Source organism: Scyliorhinus torazame, chromosome 8 (genome assembly GCF_047496885.1).
Source record: "Scyliorhinus torazame isolate Kashiwa2021f chromosome 8, sScyTor2.1, whole genome shotgun sequence".
NCBI lineage: Eukaryota > Metazoa > Chordata > Chondrichthyes > Carcharhiniformes > Scyliorhinidae > Scyliorhinus > Scyliorhinus torazame.
The window spans coordinates 40528098-40547953 of record NC_092714.1 but is presented as its reverse complement, the minus strand read 5'-3'; the positions used below and the strand labels follow the sequence as shown (position 1 = coordinate 40547953).

The following is a 19856-nucleotide window of genomic DNA, read 5'->3' as shown; positions in this document are numbered from 1 at the left end:
TGGGTGCAAATCCCGTCATGGCCACTAACTCTCCAGGGGGGACCATAATAGGATTTGTGCTGATGAGAATTTAGAACGCTGTGTTCCTGGGCTCGCCCCACTGACATAATCAGGTTCATGCCCAGCAAGGGTGTGAAATAGATTATCATGAATTTAAATACATTTAAACGACTTAGTGTCATTGCTTCCAGGGACATCAGATGTTCTACATCCACAGCAGGGTGGAAAACTGGCTAGCATTGCTGCCTCATAGCACCAGGAATCTGGGTTCAATTTCTGCCTTGGGTGACTGTGTGGAGTTTACACATTCGCCCTGTGTCGGCGTGGGTTTCCGAATTGCTTCGGTTTGATCCCAGATTCCAAAGATGTGCAGGTTAGGTGGATTGGCCATGTTAAAATTGCCCCTTAGCGTCCAAAGATGTGCAGGTTAGATGGTTGTGGGGATAGGAGTGGGCCTAGGTAGGGTGCGCTTTCAGAGGGTTGGTGCAGACTCAATGGGCAGAATGGCGTCCTTCTGCACTGTAGGAATTCTATGGTTCTATGGGCGTGGCAGCTTTATGAGACCCTGCCCCGCCAGAGAGACAGCACCACCCTGCTTTTTTTTTTGTTGGACAAAGTGTCCGAAGATCTGGAGAGAAAACTTGGCCAACACGCGGTGTCAGTCAGAACTTTGCCATTTTGGGGGGAAATTCCACCCATAGAGTCTAAACCAGGAAACATAAGGCAGGAATTGAAAATTAGATTTAAATCAAGCGTAAAAGTGAAATAAAGATTGGGATTAAGAGCAAAAGATAAAAGTGACTGAAAAAGTAAAATAAATCTCCAACACTAATTGAATTCTGAAGGAATTGGACTCTGCCCTTGTAAAAGTACATTTTCAGGGCCAGAGAGTTTTTTGGCAGCAATTTTGATTGATCGCAGTTAAAAATTTACTTGCACCTGAATGCATCAGCATTAATGTTTTCTGTATGTTTAGTGGGTAAGTGAAATTCATCATCAAGGTGCAGTTGTAATGCAGCCTTATACCCCGTGGAGTAGCAGGGAAATTTGCACTGTAATTTCTGAATTTCCACTTTTAGCTGCAGGCGTGCATAATTTGGAAATTGCGATACAATTTACTACATAATAGTGCACACTGTAGGCCTCCTTGTTATTTTCAGAGTAAAATCTGGGTCAATGGCTTTTCCTACATGTTTAAGATGCCTTATTGTACATTTCTTACAACTCAAAATCTGGTGAAGAACCTTGCAGAAAATGAGGCAACATAAACATTGTATAAATTTGAAAATAAATATTTATTTAACATGAATACAGATGGTTTTCAGAATTCTAAAAAGAACATGTAAAACTGGGCTATAGAACTCCTATTGTCATATATGGTTCACCAATATCAACGGTAGCATTCCACTGAAAATCTACAGGTTATCCAAAGCTTTTTATTTGATACAGGAGTTGAACAATTGACATAAGAACAAGGCTTAAATCATAAAGCAGAGGAATTTTTCATGGACTTGAATCAGTGATTGCCCAATGTAACAAAACACCCAAGTACTTTATATAAAACCTAGTGTCCCTGTGCAACGTTGGGGCTGGAAAGGCAAAAAGGGGCATGTGCCACAGGAGTTGATTGTCACTATTTCCTAGGACCCCACTTGATGTCTTTTACACCCTGAAACTGTCTTTTCAGGGCATACCTATCCGACCAATCTGAGTCAAGATATGATTCGTCGTCATTTTCATTAAGTTTCTGCAGAAGGAAAAAAACACTTATAGCCATCATAGAAAAAGTTGGCATTTTTTCCCCAAATGCAAATTTCCAGTACAAATAAAATCTTAAACATGTGTTTCTAACCAATAGAAAATGATTTTCAAAATACTTGCTTGAAAATGCAGGAGATTTTCCTGTTAGCTGGAAATACATGTCTAGAATTTTACCATTTTTTATATAAATGAAATACAGTTAAGGTTTAACAGAAAATTATTTCCTTCAAAATAGTAAAATTTTTTAACTGAGATTCTTACATGGATTTATTTTGATTTGTTGATTGTATTTGTCCAAATGCTTAACCATTTCGGAAATGTGCATGGAATCTCTACACTGAATTTGCTTGGATAATGGCAATGAGAGAGAAATGTCAGCCTTTACCTGATACAGCTCAGTGTGGCAGCCAGGCTCTAGTTCTTTATCAGGATGATTAATCTTCATGTGATCCTAGACAGCACGCGCCTTCTGACTAGTTACCATGGAAGGATAGCAGATACACCCAAATCTACTGTCACATCAATATTCATAATGCATTTTTCAATACGAATTGCTACATAATAACTGGAAGCATGACATATAACATTTTTCTCCTCCACAATCTGAGACAATAAAAGTGAATATGATGCCCCATCTACTGCTTTGGACAACTTGAGCTAACTCAGCACAAATAGAGAACAGAAGCCTTCAACATCTTGATTGTTATGGTCACTACCCCAGAGTGCAGTGGATACAATAATAGAATCCCTACAGTGCAGAAAGAGGCCATTCAGCCCATTGAGTTTGCACTGATCCCCTGAAAGAGCACCCACCAAGGACACTGCCACACCCTATCCTCACAACTCTATCTAACCTGCACATCTTTGGACAACAGGGGGCAATATATCATGGCCAATCCACCCAATCTGCACATCTTTGGACTGTGGGAGGAAACGGGAGCACCCGGAGGAAACCCATGCAGACATGGGGAGAAAGTGCAAACTCTACACAGGCAGTCAGCCAAGGCCAGAATTGAACCCCGGTCCTTGACACGGTGAGGGAGCTGTGCTAACCAATGTGCCAACATGCCAATGCCGAGACATGAGTAAGTTTGAGGAGAAAGATTTTTAATTAGCAATGGGTTGAAGGGTTATGGAGAATAGGCAGGAAAGTGGAGTTGAGATTGAGATCAGATCAGATCAGCCATGATCATACTGGACGGTGGAGCAAGCTTGAGGGTCTGAATTGCCTACTCCTACTCCTAGTTCTTAAGTTCTAATACATTAGGCCAATAAGATTGATGGAGTGATTAAATGATTTCAGACTGTCCTGTTTATGTAATAGCAATGACGTCAAAACATACTTCAATCAAAAATCTCTATTTATAATGCATCGTAAATCCTGGTTCTGTCCTGGGATCCAAGAACCATAAATCCCTGAAAGCCAAATAAATTTGCTTTAAATTTCTACATTAAACTGTTGGAACTTCGCAAGTCTGTCTACTCAATTGGCTAGATGGCTATAGTGTGGTGTAGAAAAACAGTCAGCATGGTTCAAATCTCTGTACCGGCTGTGGTAGTTCTTAGAGGCCTGCATTCTTGCCGTACCCCATATTTGATGCGGAGTGGTTCCCCTCAGGCTATTGTCATGGGAATGTCACGTTAAGAATGGTTTGTCTTCTCAAGTGGCTGCAGTGATGTCATTGTGTGGGTGGAGCTGGACGCAGGCTCTGCTTTTCACTTTCGTTTTGAGCTGGAAGCTGTTTGTGGCTCTGAGTTTTACTTTCAGTTTTCAGTTAGGGAAGCTGCATTCAGACCAAGGAGGTGTATTTTGGTCTCCCTCTCTGCATGCTAAAGAATGCCTCCAGATCACTTGATAATTTCAAAGTAATATCTGTTTCTGTAAGGAATGCAAACCTATTGTTTTTGTACGAAAAAGGGGTGTTTGGCTTATGGATGTTGTTAGGAAAGTTACTAAGGGTTACCGATAGAGTACTGTATCTTGAGGGGGGGGGGGCATTTGTGTTGGTAGTTGACAAGATGTTTACTGTGTGTTTATGAAAACGTTAACTGGATTCATAGAATAAACATTGTTTTGTTTAAAAATACTTAAGATCTCTGTTGCATCACATCTGGAAAGGGGGCCCTGGTGCTCTTCATAACCAAAATCTATTAACAGTTGTAGGTCAGGTGAACTCCATGATATACTTTGGTGTTCTCGAAACCCTGGCCCATTACAAATTGGGTGCTCGTGGGGTAAAAGTCTATCTTTCGTGATTGGGTTAGCTTAGTGAACTTAAAGACAGTGAGGGGTGAGCATATTTGTGTTTACTTTTCAGGTGTGGTATTCCAGTTTAAGTAGGGAGTGTGTTGTGGACAATGGCTCTTTCAGAGGCTCGGAAGTTTTTGGGGGTGGAGAAGATCACACGCAGTGCCTTACGAACAGAGACTAAAAAAAAGGCTTTTAGATTTGACAAAAACATTGCAGCTAATGTTGTCTGACAGCATACGAAAAGAAAAGGTGGTAGCTGAGCATTTAAAATTGCCTGAGATACATTAGAAATGGCAAAAATTCAGTTACAGATTAAGCAACTTGAACATGAAAAAGAATTAAAGCAGCTTGAATACGAAATGAGGGAAAAGGAAAGAATAGCCCTAGTTGAACAACAAGCCAAAGGGAGGAACAGATCAGGGAAAAAGAAAAAGTGAGAGAGGAAAGGGAAAAAGAGTTTGACCTTCAGAAAATGGCCATGAAACACGAGTCAGTTAAAATTGGTGGATGTAAAGGGAAACGTACAGTTTGAGGATAGTGATGAGGATAAAGAGAAAGAGCGTCATAGTCGAAGGCTTGTTGGGGATCTATTTAAATATGTCCAAGCATTGCCAAGGTGTGACGAGAAGGAGGTAGAAGCCTTTTTCATTTCAACTGAGAAGGTAGCTAAACAAATGAAATGGCCACAGGAAATGTGGGTATTGCTGATTTAAACAAAGCTGGTAGATAGGGCTAGTGAAGTGTTCTCTTCACTATCAGGGGAGGTATCTGGGACGTATGAGGAGGTGAAAAAAATCCATCTTAGGTGCATATGAACTAGTGCCTGAAGCCTACAGACAAATGTTTAGAAATTTAAGGAAAGAACCTGGTCAAACATACATGGAGTTTGAAAGGATCAAACAGAGTAATTTTAATAGGTGGATAAGGGCTTTGAAAATAGACCAAACGTATGAAGCTCTCAGAGAAAAATTCAATTCCTGATGTAATGAGAACTCATGTGGAAGAGCAGAGGGTTAAAACTGTGAGGTGAGCAGCTGAAATGGCAGATGATTATGGATTAGTTCAATAATCAAAGTTTTGTTTCCGACATCAGTTTCAGCCTGTGAGGGATAGAAACTAGGGAAAAGAGAAATACTCAAGTGGTAGAGGTAAAGGAAATCTGATGGGAGATAATAAGGAGAGTGTACCTCAGCTTAAAAAAGAAATCGAGGAGGTTGGAAGAGAAATGAAAAGTTTCAAATGTTTTCACTGTAATAAGCTAGGCCATGTAAAGTCACAGTGTTGGTGGTTGAAGAAAAGCACTGGGAAGGCTGATGTGGTAAAACAAGCTAAGTCAGTGGGGTTTGTTGGAGAGGTAAAGGAAAGCCGAAGTGAAGCGAAGGAGGTGGAAAAGATTGTACTGCCTGATCAAGAGGTGATTGATAAGAAGTTGCCAGATCTCTTTAAAGAATTTACTTGTGTGGGTAAAGTTTACTCATGTGCACCAGGAGGAGTGGGTAAAAAAAGTCACAATTTTAAGAGATACGGGGGCTAGTCAATCTTTGATGGTAAGAGATGAGGAGTTATGTAGTTTGGGAGGAATATTGCCAGAAAAGGTAGGAAGATGTGGAATTCAGGGTGAGAAGAGTAGTGTTCATTATGTAAGGTAAGGTTGGGAAGTCTAGTGAAGAGTGGTGAAGTGGTAGTAGGAGTAAGAGAGAAACTATCTTGTCCAGGAATACAGTTTATCTTGGGTAATGATATAGCTGGATCGCAGTTGGGAGTGATGCCTACTGTGGTTGATAAACCAGTGGAAAATCAGACAACTGAAGTGTTGAAGGACGAATATCCTGGAGTAACAAGGTCGCAAAGTCACAGGTTAAGACAAGAGGAGAAATCAAAGAATGAAGATGAAGTTGAAGTGCAATTATCAGAAACAATTTTTGATCAGATGGTTGGAAAAGAACAAGAACAGGTGGAGGATGAGGCGGATATTTTTAGTTCGGGAAAATTGGCTGAGTTACAACAGAAAGATTTAGAAATAAAACTGATGCATCAGAAAGTACACACGGAAGAGGAATCAGAGTGTAGACCAGAATGTTATTACCGTAAAAGTGATATCTTGATGAGAAAATGGAGAACTTTACATATGCAGGCGGAAGAAAAGTGGGCAGAAGTTCATCAAGTGGTATTGCCGGTAGGGTGTTGCGAGTAGCACATGAGATACCAGTGGGAGGTCATTTGGGAGTCAGGAAAACTCAAGCTAAAATACAAAGACATTTTTATTGGCCTGGACTACATAAAGATGTAGTTAAATTTTGTCGTTCATGTCACCCATGTCAAGTGACAGGGAAACCTCAAGCAGTGATAAAACCAGTGCCCTTAATACCCATTCCAGCATTTGAGGAACCTTTTACAAGGGTCTTAATTGATTGCGTAGGACCGCTTCCTAAAACAAAAAGTGGGACTCAATATCTTTTGACTATAATGGATGTGTCTGCTAGGTTTCCAGAGGCTATTCCAGTACGCAATTTTACAGCTAGAAAGATTGTGGAGGAGTTACTTCAATTCTTTACTAGATATGGACTACCCACAAAAATACAATCGGATCAAGGATCAAATTTTATCTCGAGGTTATTCAAAGAAGTTATGGATAGTTTAGGAATAAAACAATTTAAATCAACTGCATATCATCCAGAATCGCAGGGAGCATTAGAAAGGTGGCATCAGACATTAAAGACAATATTGAGGACTTATTGTCAAGATTATCCAGAGGATTGGGATAAAGGAATTCCATTCGTACTGTTTGCAATTCGGGATGCACCTAATGAGTCAACCGCATTTAGTCCTTTTGAACTAATTTTTGGTCATGAGGTAAGAGGACCACTTAAATTGATTAAGGAAAAATTGGTGAGTGAGAAATCAGAAATTACATTATTGGATTACATGTCAAATTTTAGGGAACGATTAAATAGACCAGAGGAATTGGCAAGACAACATTTAAAAGTTGCACAACAAGTGATGAAATGGGTAGCGGACAAGAAAGCAAAAGTTCATAATTTTGCCAGTGGAGATAAAGTTTTAGAATTGTTACCAGAGGTAGGTGAACCTTTAAAAGCAAGGTTTTGTGGACCTTATCAGATTGAAAGGAAATTAAGTGAGGCGAATTATGTGGTAAGAGCGCCGGATAGAAGGAAAACTCACCGAGTGTGTCATGTGAATATAGTTAAAGGGTATTTTGAAAGGGAAGGAGAGCAAAAGGAGAAGGTTTTAATAATTCTAACTCAAAGTGAAGAACCAAATCCAGATGACTTTGAGTTTGACATCCCTCAAATTAAATTGGAAAACGAGGATGTTCTTAAAAAGTGGGATAAATTTACCTTCCAGAGGAAAAACAAACTGACCTGAAAGAGTTATTGATATCACATGGGCAAGTTTGTGGAGCTAAGTTGGGAAGTACTAAAATGGCTATACATGATATCGATGTGGGAAATGCGGTTCCAATTAAACAACATCCATATAGACTTAACCCTTTAAAATTGGCACAGATTAACAAAGAAATTGAAAGTATGCTTAAAAATGGCATAATTGAAGTGAGTTACAGCCAACGGAGCTCACCCATAGTGATGGTACCGAAACCGGACGGTACCCAACGGTTGTAAGTGGACTATAGAAATGTTAATGCAGTTACAAGAACGGACTCTTATCCTATCCCACGTTTGGAGGATTGCATTGAGAAGATGGGATAATCAGCTTTTATTTCCAAATTGGATATACTTAAAGGTTACTGGCAGGTACCTTTATCCAAAAGGGTAAAAGAGATTTAAGCTTTTGAGACTCCAGATGGTATATACCAATTCAAAGTTAGGCCATTTGGCATGAAAAACGCCCCAGCCACATTTCAACGGTTAACTAACAAAGTTGTTTCAGGATTAACCAATTGTGTGGCATACGACGATCTGGTAATTTTCAGTCAGACATGGAAAGAACATTTAAAGCATCTCATGGGAGTTATTCGATCGACTTCAGGAGGCGGGTTTGGTGGTAAACCTAGCCAAAAGTGAATTTGGAAAAGCCCAAGTCACTTTCCTTGGCCATACAATTGGACAGGGTTGAATGGTCCCACGGGATGTGAAAACAAAAGTTATTGGGGAGTTTCCAATACCCTCGACAGAAAGGGAAATAATGCGATTTCTTGGCATGAGTGCATTTTACCGGAAATTTCTGCCGCATTTAGCAGTGTGATCGCTCCACTGACGGACTCGCTAAAGAAGCATAGCAAATTTCAGTGGACAGCAGGCATTTGACGGCCTGAAGGCTGTGTTAACCACTGGTCCTGTGTTGGAGAATTACAAGGGGCTCTGTGATCGGATTGAACTAAAGTATCTGACCTTAAAGAGAAATGCAGAGGCGTAAAGGAATGGATGGATTGTGCAGAGACCTTCTTGTCCAAAGAGACTGTCAATCAAGAGGGATTCCAGTTGCAGGAAGAAGAACAAAAACGAACTACGCTATTATAAATGTTTGCATGTTTTGTTTTTGTTTACAAAAAGGTATATTTATTGTCAATTTAGCTTCAAAGAAAGTGAAACGATGAAGAATTAAACCATCTTAAAGTTGATGGTATTTTTTTTCTTGGGGGGGGGGGGTGGGGCGGGAGGAGGTATCAAGGGAATGTCACTTTGAGAAATGTTTGTCTTTGAGGAATTGAACTAAAGAAAAGGGCATTAGACTGGGATGACCAGTAGAGGTATACCCTAATATAGGAAAGCAGAAGATTAGGATAGAGCATTTATAGGCATTAATCCGGGTTGCAGGGAATGAACAAAGGGGCTGGGCAAAGCATGGCCAGGAGGGGGATGGGTAGTCATTAGGACTGCTTCTTTGTGCAAAGGATGCTGGGAGAAAGGGGCCCCAGGGGTGAGGAATGTATAGTGGGCCTATCAGGATCAGTAATTGTGAAGATCAGGTTATATGGCCAGGTTAAGGAATGTGTGAGAAAGACCTATGAGAATCCTGCATTCGTTACCATTACCTTATTTGGTCGGGTGTATGTGAAACTTGATGCGACATGAATGTATATGAGAACACATGCTTTGTCTCTCTTTGTTCACTCACTCTGGAGAGGTCGGAGGCTGTGGTCTCTGGTCTTTGTCAGGATGAGTGAGGCTTGCAAGCTGGTTGAAATAAAATAAATGAATACCTATGAATCCGACTCAGCCTTTGACTGAGACCAGACTGAGGGCAGAAAGAACTCAATTTCAACATCTTCTCAAGTGGCTGCAGTGATGTCATTGTGTGGATGGAGCTGGGCTCTGGCTCTGCTTTTTACTTTTGTTTTGAGCTGGAAGCTGATTGTGGCTCTGAGTTTTACTTTCGGTTTTCAGTTGGGAGCTGCATTCAAACTAAGGAGGTGTATTTTGGTCTCCCTCTCTGCATGCTAAAGAATGTCTCCAGATCATTTGATAATTTCAAAGTAATATCTGTTTCTGTAAGGAATGCAAACCTACTGTTTTTGTACGAAAAAGGGGTGTTTGGCTTATGGATGTTGTTAGGAAAGTTACTAAGGGTTACCGATAGAGTACTGTATCTTGAGGGAGGGGGGATATATGTGTTGGTAGTTGATAAGATGTTTACTGTGTGTTTATAAAACGTTAACTGGATTCATAGAATAAACATTGTTTGTTTAAAAATACTTAAGATCTCTGTTGCATCACATCTGGAAAGTGGGCCCTTGTGCTCCTCATAACCAAAATCTATTAAATGTTGTAGGTCAAGTGAACTCCATGATATACTTTGGTGTTCTCTAAACCCTGGCCCATAACACTATTAAACAAATAACTCTCTATAATAGAGAGATGTCCATGGTTCTTCAACAAATCAAAATCATAAAGCAAACAATATTGTATCCAAGGCCAGTTAAGAACAATTATTGTCATCAAAACATTAGGAATTAATTTTTCCAATCAGATGATCATCTGACACAGCACAACGTGTTAGCTGTTTGGAGGCATTTCTCCCATTTGAATTTCTTTTTCCATGAGAAGAATTGGACATTATTTGATGTTAAATAAAGTTTTGAAGTTGGGATCAAAGTGTTTTATGTACTTTAGCATGCAATTTAATGACTTCTGAATTCTTATTATCCAACCATGTCAGAGTTGAATATAAATTTTCTTATTAGACAAAGGATATCTTTTTATAAATAAAATAATTTCTGTACCTTGAGTTGCTCTTGTCGTCTGTAATAATGCATCATCATTTGCTTCTGTTCATCCTCACTGATAACTGGCTCTCTAGCTGGAGCTCCTTGACCTCGCTGTGAATAAACCAAATCACAAGTGTTAACTGCATTCATGTACAAAATTTACAACCATACTAGCAATAAAAGAATTGCCTGGATGGTTTTCAAGAGTAGGAACTTGTGCTAATCTTTTTAGTTTCCTAAGAATGTTAAAGACACGACTAGTGCCTTTAATGCCACCCTCTGCTGAGATCAGCATAGAAGAGGTAATGTACTTTCAATCTTCTCTGGCTTTGTTGCTCACTGCCTTAGCTAGTTCAGTTATCAGGGGAAGTTGTTGGTTCTAATTAATCTGTTCCTCGCACCCTAATGTTGAATCAACATGAAGTGTTGGACTTAACAAGAGTTTCCCCAGTTGTCCAGTGTAATTTTGCCAGAAGGTCCGTGGAAACCTTGGAGAAATGGAATAAAGCCCTAGTTTCCCTCAGATGGCAATGGTGTGCCTCTATCTAAAGGTTTTGTTTTTGCAACTGATAGGCCACATCCGAGATGTTCCACGTAATGTGGAACTGGAGGCATAAATAGGGCCAAAGTACATGGCAGGATCCTTTCGCTGGAGGACATCAGTGAAATAGTTGCATTTCTATTTCAATCCTGTCTTTCAAGGTATTCTTTTTTCCTTGTGCCAGCTCACTAATTACTAGATTTAACTCAATTTCACAACTTGTCATTTAAAAACAAATCATTTATAGGCTGTGGGCATCGATGGCTAGATCAGCATTTATTGGCCATCCCTAGTTCCCATTGAAAAGGTGGTGGTGAGCTGCCATAATTGAAATTCAGCTGAAGTCCTCCATTTTGCTAGTCCAGTGCTATAGCCACTACATTACTGGTCCCTAATTTGGGGCGGTTGGAGTTGGAGGGCTAAATGAGGATGAAAACAAAAGTTTCAGGTATCTTTAGTGCAAAAATGTTTCCTGATTTTACTACTAACCCGCTAAAGATTAGGCCACCTTGCTTTAGATGCCCCACCAGAGGAAACCGTTTAATCGGCATTTACTCTACCAGACCTCTGTTTTGAATACCTCAATTAGATCACCTGCCAAACTTCTAAATTCAAAGGGACTGTAGTTTTCACAATTTATCCTAAAATTAACCATTTAAACACTGGCCTGGAAATACATCAAACATCGTTTTTTAACCATGTACTTACTTTTTGGATCTTTACAACAATTTTAGTTTTTTCATTCTTGCCAACATAGTCAGAAAGTTTCTTGCCTCTCTGCAACTCTTTTCCTGCCCACCATAGCTGAGCCTCAGACTCCTCAATCACCAACTTCCCAGCCTACAAAAATAACAAGGTCATAGAATTAAACATTTCATGAACTCGGCTACTAAAACCTGCAACAAGGTAAAAGAAATATGGGTGGCATCCTCCTTTCATCAGTTGCTCACCTCTATTTTACTGAATCTTTAAGAAATGTAACAGTAAGCACTCACATGGCTCCAAATACAGCAGTGAACCAAGCAATAGATTGGGATGAGCTGGAATCCCAGCTATATCTTTGAAGTTCACTGCGACGAGTGTTGTTTTCTACTTACTTGTAATCCTTCAAGGTCTTCTTTCTCTTCAAACTCCGCTCTGATTGGATCATGTGGTGGCAGCCCCATGGGATAAACGATCATAACAGCCCCTCGCAATTGGTCAAGTGCATCCTTTACCATCTCCGTTGTTACACATACACTGGCCTGAACTTGTTTCTAAAAGTACAATTAGATTTTTTTGAGAAGAATCTTGCACTGAAAGTGACCATTACAATTACCATCATGCGAACCTGCCTCCCATTCATAGGCACTGTCTACACCACCTGTTGCCTTGGTAAAGAGGGCAGCATAATCAAAGACCCCTCCCACCCAGGTTATTCCCTCTTCCAATCTCTTGGCAGGAGATACAAAAGTCTGAGAAATGCATTAACAGGTTCAAAAGCAGCTTCTTTTCCACTGTTACCAGACTCTTGAATTACCCTCTTATGGACTTTTCACACATTTTCTCTACTGAGTAGTACTACACTCTGTATGCTTCACCAGATGTCTATGTATTTACATTGCGTATCTATTGTATGTCCTGTGATTTATATGTCTGGACTATACACAGAACAATACTTTTCACTGTACCTTGGTACATGTGACAATAAATCAAATTCAATTCAATTCAATTCCAAAATATAAGCAAGATATCATGTCCTCAAATAACAATCATTGCTTCTCTTTCAGCACCCTACATAACCATGAGTTAATGGAAAGTGAGTACACCTTAAGTCAAGGACAGATCAGGCTCTATTGTGCCAATGTCATCTCAGCACATTTTCAATTTATTTGTTCACAGAATTAACATAGTCAAATAAATTAGTAGACAGTGAAAGATTAGATGGCAGCAAAATAGGTTAAGAAGTTCTGCTAAAGTGAAAAAAACTGTGAAATATTTAAACCACTAATATTTAAACAATTGTTTTTATTCCTATTGCTGCATTGCCTAATAAATCCTAAATCGGAATACCAAGATCTGTTAAAGATCCAACTTATGATGTATTCCATTCTATGTACCTATTCAGCATATGAAAACAAACCTTAGAGAAATAATCTCAAAATTAATAATTGAAATATCAATCATAGAGGTTACGTGATGGAATAATTCAGCTTTTAAAAAATATAATGTTTGCTTCAATATGGAATGCACATATGGTTTTACAAAACTAAAATAACTGAAAAAGGCTGCCAATTCAAAATAGGCAGAATTCAAATAACTGGAGACAGGATCATATTCTAAAAGCAAACTCAGAAACAAAGATTACTTAAATTAGGATTAGAAAGACACAGCTAAATGACATAGCATAAATAAACTAACCTCAATAATAGATATTACAAGAACTTCCCTCTTGCGGGATAGCAAGAAACTCCCAGCAAAAATAGTTAATAATGTTGAAAAAAGTGGAATACAAAATGGGAACAGAAACAAATTCCAAATGTTTGTAGTCAAGAAAACAATGTGGCAATTTCCCAGAGATTTGTTAGCACTCAACCTCCTTTGTGTTGTGGTTCACAACATGTTGAGCAAATGCAAGGCACTTCATGATCTAATATATAACAAGTTTTATTGATCATCAGATCCTGGATCAGAGAGTGGATTTCAGCTTCAAGTGCTACCTTTCGAACTCTGAAGAACTATTCAAAACTATGTTCCTTTGTACATCATGAAAACGAAATGAAAATCGCTTATTGTCACGAGTAGGCTTCAATTAAGTTACTGTGAAAAGCCCCTAGTCGCCACATTCCGGCACCTGTTCGGGGAGGCTGGTACGGGAATTGAACCGTGCTGCTGGCCTGCCTTGGTCTGCTTTAAAAGCCAGCGATTTAGCCCAGTGAGCTAAACCAGCCCCTTCAACATCAAAAGGTACACATATAGATAAGAACCCATGATGTGTCTATTCTCACATACTTTGAAGGCAGTATATTTATGAGAATAGTTGTAGTTGTTTACTCCAAATTTATTTCCCTTAAACAAGACTTCCCGATAGAACTGTTCTTAATCCATTTGAAGCTCAGGCTTTATTGACTTATCTTTCTATACGAGTTATTTACCCATCTTTATTTTCCAAGTCTCTGAAGTTAGATCTTAATCACTCGTGGTGGACTTCATTACTATCTTGAATTTATTAGCACTATAATCAATATCAGAAGACAAACTATGCATTCTTTGTTCAATACTTCAAAGCAACCTGTTTATGTGAAAAGTCGATTGCTTCACAATTTGAGAAGTTCAACAATTAACCTTTAACTTTGCCTGATGTTTAGCATTCAATTTTCCAAGATATCCAACAAGATTAAATAACTAAGACAGATTCTAAGACAGCAAGTAAGATTTTTCTCATTCCATGCTTTATTGCCTTCAATACTTCAACACATCTTAAAATTAATGATAGACCAGTTTGGTCATAAACACTTGGAAGCAAAAGCATCTCTGACAGAAGGCAGCACGGTAGCATTGTGGATAGCACAATTGCTTCACAGCTCCAGAGTCTCAGGTTTGATTCCGGCTTGGGTCACTGTCTGTGCGGAGTCTGCACATCCTCCCCGTGTGTGCGTGGGTTTCCTCCGGGTGCTCCGGTTTCCTCCCACAGTCCAAAGATGTGCAGGTTAGATGGATTGGCCATGATAAATTGCCCTTATAAAAAAAAAACATCTCTGACAGTGCAATGCTCCAGTACTGCACTGAAGTTTCAGTCTTGATTTTTTATACTCAAGCCCTAGAATGGGACTTCAACCCAGGTCCTTGTGACTACATTGCAAGATTCTACCAACCAAGCTACAGCTGACAAATAGAAAAAACGGAAACATGTTTTTTTATCTTCCAATTTTTAAAACCAAAGGTGCCATCTTTCAGATGATCTGAGTGAACGGGAGGCAAAAGATTCCAATGGACCATTTGGAGAAGGGAAGGCCTTCTGGTGCTCTGGTCGATAATTTGCCTACAAACAACATCACTAAAACAGATTATCATTGTTGCTTTGGAATCTTGCTGGGCCAAAATTATCTGCCCTGTTTCTCTACATCAGCTAGGTTAATGCAATTTTTTTTCTTTCTTGAAACATTACCTTTGATATCAATGCTTTAGCTTCTTCTATTGTCTTTTTTAAAACTTCTTTTATTGACTGATTAGGAGCTGGAATGTAGAAGAGAAAGAATATCATGTACATTTTCAAACTAATTACACATCGCCACGCATAATCCATCATCCTTCAAACTACTTCTATTCCACTGCCTTAAAGTTGCTCTGCTGAAATAGAATTCTCCACTTCTAGTTCATTCTGGACCTAGAAGCTAAAACGTTTATTTAAAACAGGAATATTTTGTGCCATTTCTCATTTCCTGTTTTCAGTTTGTTCTTCTGTGCCTCTTTTTGAAAACTTTGTAATCTAAATTCAGTGCTAATATTCCTTGCTGTCTTACCTCGTCCATTTCTCCGTCCCATTTCGTCCATTTTAAATTCATATCCGCCACTTGGTATGCATTTCTCTGCCCACTCATCCTTCAGTTTCAGTTCCTCTATCTGCTCATCTGTCAATCCTTGCATATTGATAGGAAGGAAGGTGCCATGCTCTGCCAATTCACCCATTTCTACAAAATAAAACATTGGTAAGAAGCTTTAAAACTTGTAGATCATGTATGTGTCAGCCTTTGCTTCACGGTAACATTCACACTGGGTCAGAAGTTTGTGGATTCAGGGCCCACAATCAGCAAGGAAAGGATGCTGTGCTCAGGCAAGGTGAAGCTGTTAATATTTGAAGTACTGACTGGTGTGTAGCATGCTATTAGCAGCTCATCAGTGTATGATTATACTGGTGAAATGAGGTGTGGTATTGCTTGGCCTTTGTTGAATTGAGAATTCTTTACCAACATTGATAGCAGCACCAAAACTGTTCTATCCCTGAAATAGAGTCAAGCAAGCATTCAATCCCCAAAACTTTACTTTAGGGGAAAAAAGAAAAAAGTTCAAGCAGTTCTCTGCGACTGTGGATGCTGGGCAAAGAGCTTTCCATTCCACAAATGTCATTTATTTTACTCATTGCTGCCTTGTTTGTCCTGTACTTTAAATCCTTGGAGAGATATCACCAATGCTGCTTCTGCAAAATCCTGCAAATCCACTGGTAGGATAGACGTGAACATCCTCTCCCATGCCAATATCCCCAGTATCGAAGCACTGGTCACGCTCAACCAGCTGTGATGGGCGGGCCACAGTGCCCGCATACCAGACACAGGACTCCAACAAGACTCTCAAAACAAGTGCTCTACTCCAAGCTCCGCGATGGCAAATGATCATTAGGAGGGCAGAGGAAACACTACAATCCACCTAACCTGCACATCTTTGGGCTGTGGGAGGAAACCGGAGCACCTGGAGGAACACGGGAGAATGTGCAAATTCTTGGGGGAAGAGTCTCGGACAATAAAACAGAGATGAGAAGGAATTTCTCTCTGTGGGTAGTGAATCGGTGTAATCTTTACCACAGATGGCTGTGGAGGTTGGATTTTTAGGGATGTTCAAAGCTGAGATAGATAATGAAGGAATCAAGGGTCTGGGGATGCAAGAAAGTGGAGTTGAGGATTATTGTATCAGATCAGTCATAATCTCTCTGAATAGTGGAGCAGACTCTGTGGGCCAAATGGCCTACCTCTGCTCCCAAGTCTTATGGTGAACTTGGTGAATTGAATGCTATCCATAGATCGTAATTGGAGAGTAGCACAGTGGTTAGCACAATGGTTTCACAGCGCCACGGTTCCAGGTTCGATTCCCGGCTTAGGTCACTGTCTGTGCGGAGTTTGCACGTTCTCCCCATGTCTGCGTGGGTTTCCTCCGTGTGCTCCGGTTTCCTCCCACAGTCCAAAGATGTGCAAGGGTAGGTGGACTGGCTATGCTAAAGTGTCCAAACAAAAAGGTACAGTGGGGTTATGGGGATAGGATGGAAGTTTGGGGATAGGTTGGAGGAGTGGGCTTAGGTAGGGTGCTCTTTCCAAGGGCCGGTGCAGACTCGATGGGCAGAATGGCCTCCTTCTGCACTGTAAATTCTGTGAGAACATGCAATTTCAAACAGCAGGTTATAATTGTTATAATCCAAGACGTTTTGGACTATCTGTGTTTCTCTTTTAAGGTGTCCATTTGTACAGTGCTCACTGTACTAAATCTGCTGGGAAATCCTTTGGATCAGGCTGAGACAATGAATGCCGCAGAGTTCCACAGATTCACCACCCTCTGGCTGATAAAACAGTCTATTGGCACTCATGGCATGCATTTAATGACTATTAAATGCAAAAGAGTGGTTGATATATGTGGAATTGTACTCAAGCCATGGTTGTTAATCAGGAAAGGACAACTTCAGAAAATAAATACATTTTTTAAAAAACAACATGGTCATAAAAACTAAAAAGTGATACTAAACAGATTGTGAGTGCTGATAGTGCTGTACAGGACATAACCGTGGTGCCTGCTGGACTGTCAAGAGTATTCTCTATCAATAAATTTTACATTTGTAAGCACTTATCAAATACATACCTGTACAAATCCTGTCAATCTTGAGCCTTCCATTATAAATGGTAGCTACCAGCTTGGTTAGGTCATCCACTGCAGCATTCATTGTCGTGTCAAGCAAGAACTGGCTCTCGCTCCCTTGCTTGATGTGTAACTGAACCATAGCTACAATAAAACAACATTCAGTATTTCAGTTTCACCTCTGGCAATGGTGTAGAACTAAATTCCAGCTAAATCACAATCGAATATCTGACAGCATCTGTGGAGAGATAAGGGAGCTAACGTTTCGAGTCTGAATGACTCTGTCACTCGAAACATTAGCTATTAGCTCCTTTCTCTCTCCACAGATGCTGTCAGACCTGCTGACATTGTCCAGCATTTTCTGTTTTTGTTTCAGGTTCCAGCATCTGCAGCGATTTGCTTTTATCTGAAAAATTAAACATGCCTATTGTGCCATTGCTTGGTTTGGAGTACCATGGTCTGCAATGAGGACTTCCAGCCCAACTCCAAAACGAACTCTCTACTCGCTTATGTCCTCCTGTCTTTCCTCCTCCCACCTCATGAGCTCAACTTTCTCAATCCAAATTTACCGGTCTCCCAATCCCCATCCCATATCAGGTCTCCCTGTGTTCGCTGCCTCCTTCCTATTTAATAAAACACCGCACGGAGAGGAATTCTGAAAGTTGAAGCGGCTGAGCAGTGTTGGACTCGCTTCATTCATCAATTCACCCTGGCTGTTGGAGGGAGGGAGGGACTTACAATCGGAGTGAAAGCCCAGTGGAGGGAGTGAGTGTGAGGGAGCCGGGCAAACAACAGCAGGAGTTTCCATGGCGACCACAACACGTCTGACAACTAACTCCCCGCTCAAACAGCCGCCGCTGGAAATAAATAAACCCTCTGCCAGCGCAATGACACGCAGGCACTTTACCTCGAAGATTCAACCTTGATATTCGCCCAGACACGACTCTCGGAACCTTTATTAAGAATCGCAGCCACAACACACGCTGCGGCCCGGAAGAACGTGCTAGAAAGTTCACGCACATGCGCAGACATACGTTGGGCGGGTGCTCGGGTCACATGCCGTTAGGGCGCATGCGTATGAGCTGTCCAGCCCCGCAACCGAACTTCGGCACACTAGCCCCACCCCCGATCTAAGCCCCGCCCGAACTTCGGACCCGCTCACTAGCCCCGCCCCGAATTCCGGCTCCGCCCCCGCACACTTCCCCCACCCCCGGTCTGGGCCCCGCCCGAACTCCGGCCCCACCCCCGGTCTAGGCCCCGCCCGAACTCCGGCCACGCCCCCGCTCACTAGCCCCGCCCCAATCTCCACACCGCCCTTTGCCCTAACCCCACTCCGCTCCAGCCCCTCGCCTATGCCCACTTACTGCAACCCCACCTTATTCCCTCACCTCATTTTCTCCATCTCGAAGGGACCTTGTGGGTTCCCCCCCACACATGGGCAATGTCATCCCCCCCACACATGGACACTTCCCCAGGCGAGGACATCCCACTATGGGCTCACTGGGGATCCCCCCCCCCTCTTCAGGACCTCCAAAGTCCCCCTTACAGCAGCCCCTCCCTTCCAGGACCCCCACCTCCCAGAGGCCCCTACGTACCTGCCCTGCACCCTTCAAACCCCCCCCCCCCATTTCATGGGCACATCCACCCTCAGCCTGACACTTGTCAGTGCCAGCCTGAAAGTTGGGCACTCTTTTGCTGCCACCCTGGCAGTGCCAGCCACCAAGGGGTATCCAATGGCCTAAGTAACCCCCACCCCCAGGTGCCGTTGCGCCTGGTCCACATTTGTATGGACCAGCACTGACCGGCGCCCGGCTGCAGCTTCCCTGGGAATGCCGGAGAATCGACCGAGGCCGGTGGATCCCAGGCAGGTAGGTCGCAAGTAGGTTTATAACCTACTTCCGTGAGCGTCATTTGGTCCCATCCAGTTGGAACTCCAGCAAATCTCGCGAGGTGCGGTACATGTCCGGAGGGCCACTGGGGGCCTCCCCCGGATTTCTCCAGCTGTGTGGTGTTCTCGCTTGAGCGCAACATGGCAAGAGAATCCACCCATAGAGTTTTACAACATGGAAATGGCCTTGCGGCCCAACACGCCGATGACAATTATCAAGCACCTACCTATTCTAATCCCATTTTCCAGCACTCGGTCAGTATCCTTATATACTTTGGCATTTCAATTGCTGATCTAAATGTTTCAATTGCTGATCTAAATGTTTCAATTGCTGATCTAAATGCATCTTAAAAGTTGAGGGTCTCTGCCTACACCACCCTTTCAGGCAGTGATTTCCACATTCCCACCACCCTCTGGGTGAAAAAGTTTTTCTTCATCTCTAAATCTCCTGCCCATTACTTTAAATCTATGCCCCCTGATTATTGAGTTCTCCACTAAGGGGAAAAAGTACCTTCTTGTCCATCCCATCTCTGTCCCTCATAATTATATACTCCTCAATCAGCCTTCTCTGCCCCAGGGAAAACAACCCCAGCCTTTCCAGTCTCTATTGATAGCTGAAACTATCAAGCCC

General features: G+C 41.5%; 1 protein-coding gene across 3 annotated transcripts; it reads right to left on the bottom strand.

Annotated features, from left to right (window-relative positions):
• Positions 1-1271: 1271 nt before the first annotated feature.
• cfap298 (cilia and flagella associated protein 298) lies at positions 1272-19160 on the bottom strand. 3 transcript variants are annotated; one of them, XM_072513429.1, is made up of 8 exons: positions 19140-19160; positions 17341-17481; positions 15243-15410; positions 14888-14955; positions 11838-11996; positions 11449-11580; positions 10215-10310; positions 1272-1747 (listed from the first exon to the last, which is right to left on the bottom strand). In XM_072513429.1, exons 2-8 carry the CDS (start codon positions 17477-17479, stop codon positions 1634-1636), a joined length of 876 nt encoding a protein of 291 aa, XP_072369530.1. In that variant the 5' UTR covers positions 17480-17481; positions 19140-19160; the 3' UTR covers positions 1272-1633. The 3 variants fall into 3 exon arrangements, with proteins under 3 accessions (XP_072369530.1, XP_072369529.1, XP_072369531.1); XM_072513428.1 differs by lacking the exon at positions 19140-19160 and adding an exon at positions 18245-18406; XM_072513430.1 differs by lacking the exon at positions 19140-19160 and adding an exon at positions 17762-17782.
• Positions 19161-19856: the final 696 nt, after the last annotated feature.

Coding starts and splice junctions, on each gene's coding strand:
- cfap298 (XM_072513428.1), bottom strand. CDS start 18,359: ATGTGCGTGAACTTTCTAGCACGTTCTTCCGGGCCGCAGCGTGTGTTG. Junction 11,581..11,837: donor AAGACCTTGAAGGATTACAA/GTAAGTAGAAAA, acceptor TTATTTTTGTAG/GCTGGGAAGTTGGTGATTGA. Junction 1,748..10,214: donor GACGACAAGAGCAACTCAAG/GTACAGAAATTA, acceptor TTCCTTCTGCAG/AAACTTAATGAAAATGACGA.